We start from the raw sequence: 1,036 nt of genomic DNA, 5'->3' as shown, positions 1-1,036 counted from the left end.
GCTTTCTTAATCTTGTCTAGTCCAGCCTACGAAACATGCCTATAGCGTCTCATTTTGAAAACCAGGGAATTCTGTCTTGGACCCGGGCTTATTTTCTTTCGATTCGAGTTAGAACTTTTATCTGTTTTGAATGTTTTGATTCTCAGAGGATCAATATGATTTGTATGAACGAAAGTAAGAAAATTTACCTGATGCCAGGGAACTTTATTTTGTGAACATTTCGGGATACTAATACAGTCAACTTCATCAGCATATCAAATATATTCTTCCCTTCCAAATAGCTGCTTCCAAATGCTGTTTTCGAAATGACTTCTGATGTCAATACCCTGAACTCTTCGAATACTTCGATTTCATTTCCCTCGTGCTCCCTCCACTTCTCTAGCATCATCTCTACACTTGAGATCATTGCTGGAACCATATTCTGCATTATTAACACTCCCTCATCAGCGACAAACTAAGCCATGTTTCAAATTAATTTGAAATCGATAACTCCTTTATCAAGTTTTATAAAATACGACTGAGTAATAACGAATATTGCATCTTACTCTGAGGCTCTCGGCATGGAAAGCATGGTTGGCTACTTTTCGCATATTCGCCCACTTTTCACCTTTCGATGATGAAAGCCCATCTCCCAACAGCTTCTTTGCAAAGCCTTCAATGTCTATTTTTGGGTAATTTCCATCTTTATTATTCAGTACTTCTTTGATAAGCTCAGGTTCAGTAACAACTAGTTGAGCTTGTGGACCAATCCAATAGAGGAAGTTCGATCCTAGTCGTAAAGAAGGTGAAAAAACCATGTTTACCTCAATAAATTTAATAGTATAATAAACCAGATTTAAGTTTCTTTTCTTCCTTAATACTAGTGCTATTCTATCCTTCCTAGTAGACACTCCATATGCGTCCTCAAACTATTAGGGGTAAAATCCCACATCTAATTAAGATGAAAACATAAATCAATTTATCAAGATTTGGACAACTCCTCCTAATAAGGTCGATCTTTTAAAATGGAACTATAAGTCGTAATATGATATCAGCT

The 1,036-nt window shown here is 36.3% G+C and overlaps 1 protein-coding gene across 1 annotated transcript; it reads right to left on the bottom strand.

Annotated features, from left to right (window-relative positions):
- Positions 1 to 12: 12 nt before the first annotated feature.
- On the bottom strand, positions 13 to 1,024 carry LOC111387593 (cytochrome P450 CYP749A22-like). The gene is made up of 2 exons (XM_023012166.1): positions 546 to 1,024; positions 13 to 421 (listed from the first exon to the last, which is right to left on the bottom strand). The coding sequence occupies exons 1-2, from the start codon at positions 795 to 797 to the stop codon at positions 185 to 187; spliced, it is 489 nt and encodes a 162-aa protein (XP_022867934.1). The 5' UTR covers positions 798 to 1,024; the 3' UTR covers positions 13 to 184.
- Positions 1,025 to 1,036: the final 12 nt, after the last annotated feature.

The sequence above is a fragment of the Olea europaea genome, unplaced genomic scaffold, assembly GCF_002742605.1.
Source record: "Olea europaea var. sylvestris unplaced genomic scaffold, O_europaea_v1 scaffold40998, whole genome shotgun sequence".
Lineage (NCBI taxonomy): Eukaryota > Viridiplantae > Streptophyta > Magnoliopsida > Lamiales > Oleaceae > Olea > Olea europaea.
Note: the sequence above shows the minus strand (reverse complement) of the source record. Positions and strands in the feature narration are given on the sequence as shown.

Coding starts and splice junctions, on each gene's coding strand:
- LOC111387593 (XM_023012166.1), bottom strand. CDS start 797: ATGGTTTTTTCACCTTCTTTACGACTAGGATCGAACTTCCTCTATTGG. Junction 422..545: donor TCCATGCCGAGAGCCTCAGA/GTAAGATGCAAT, acceptor TTAATAATGCAG/AATATGGTTCCAGCAATGAT.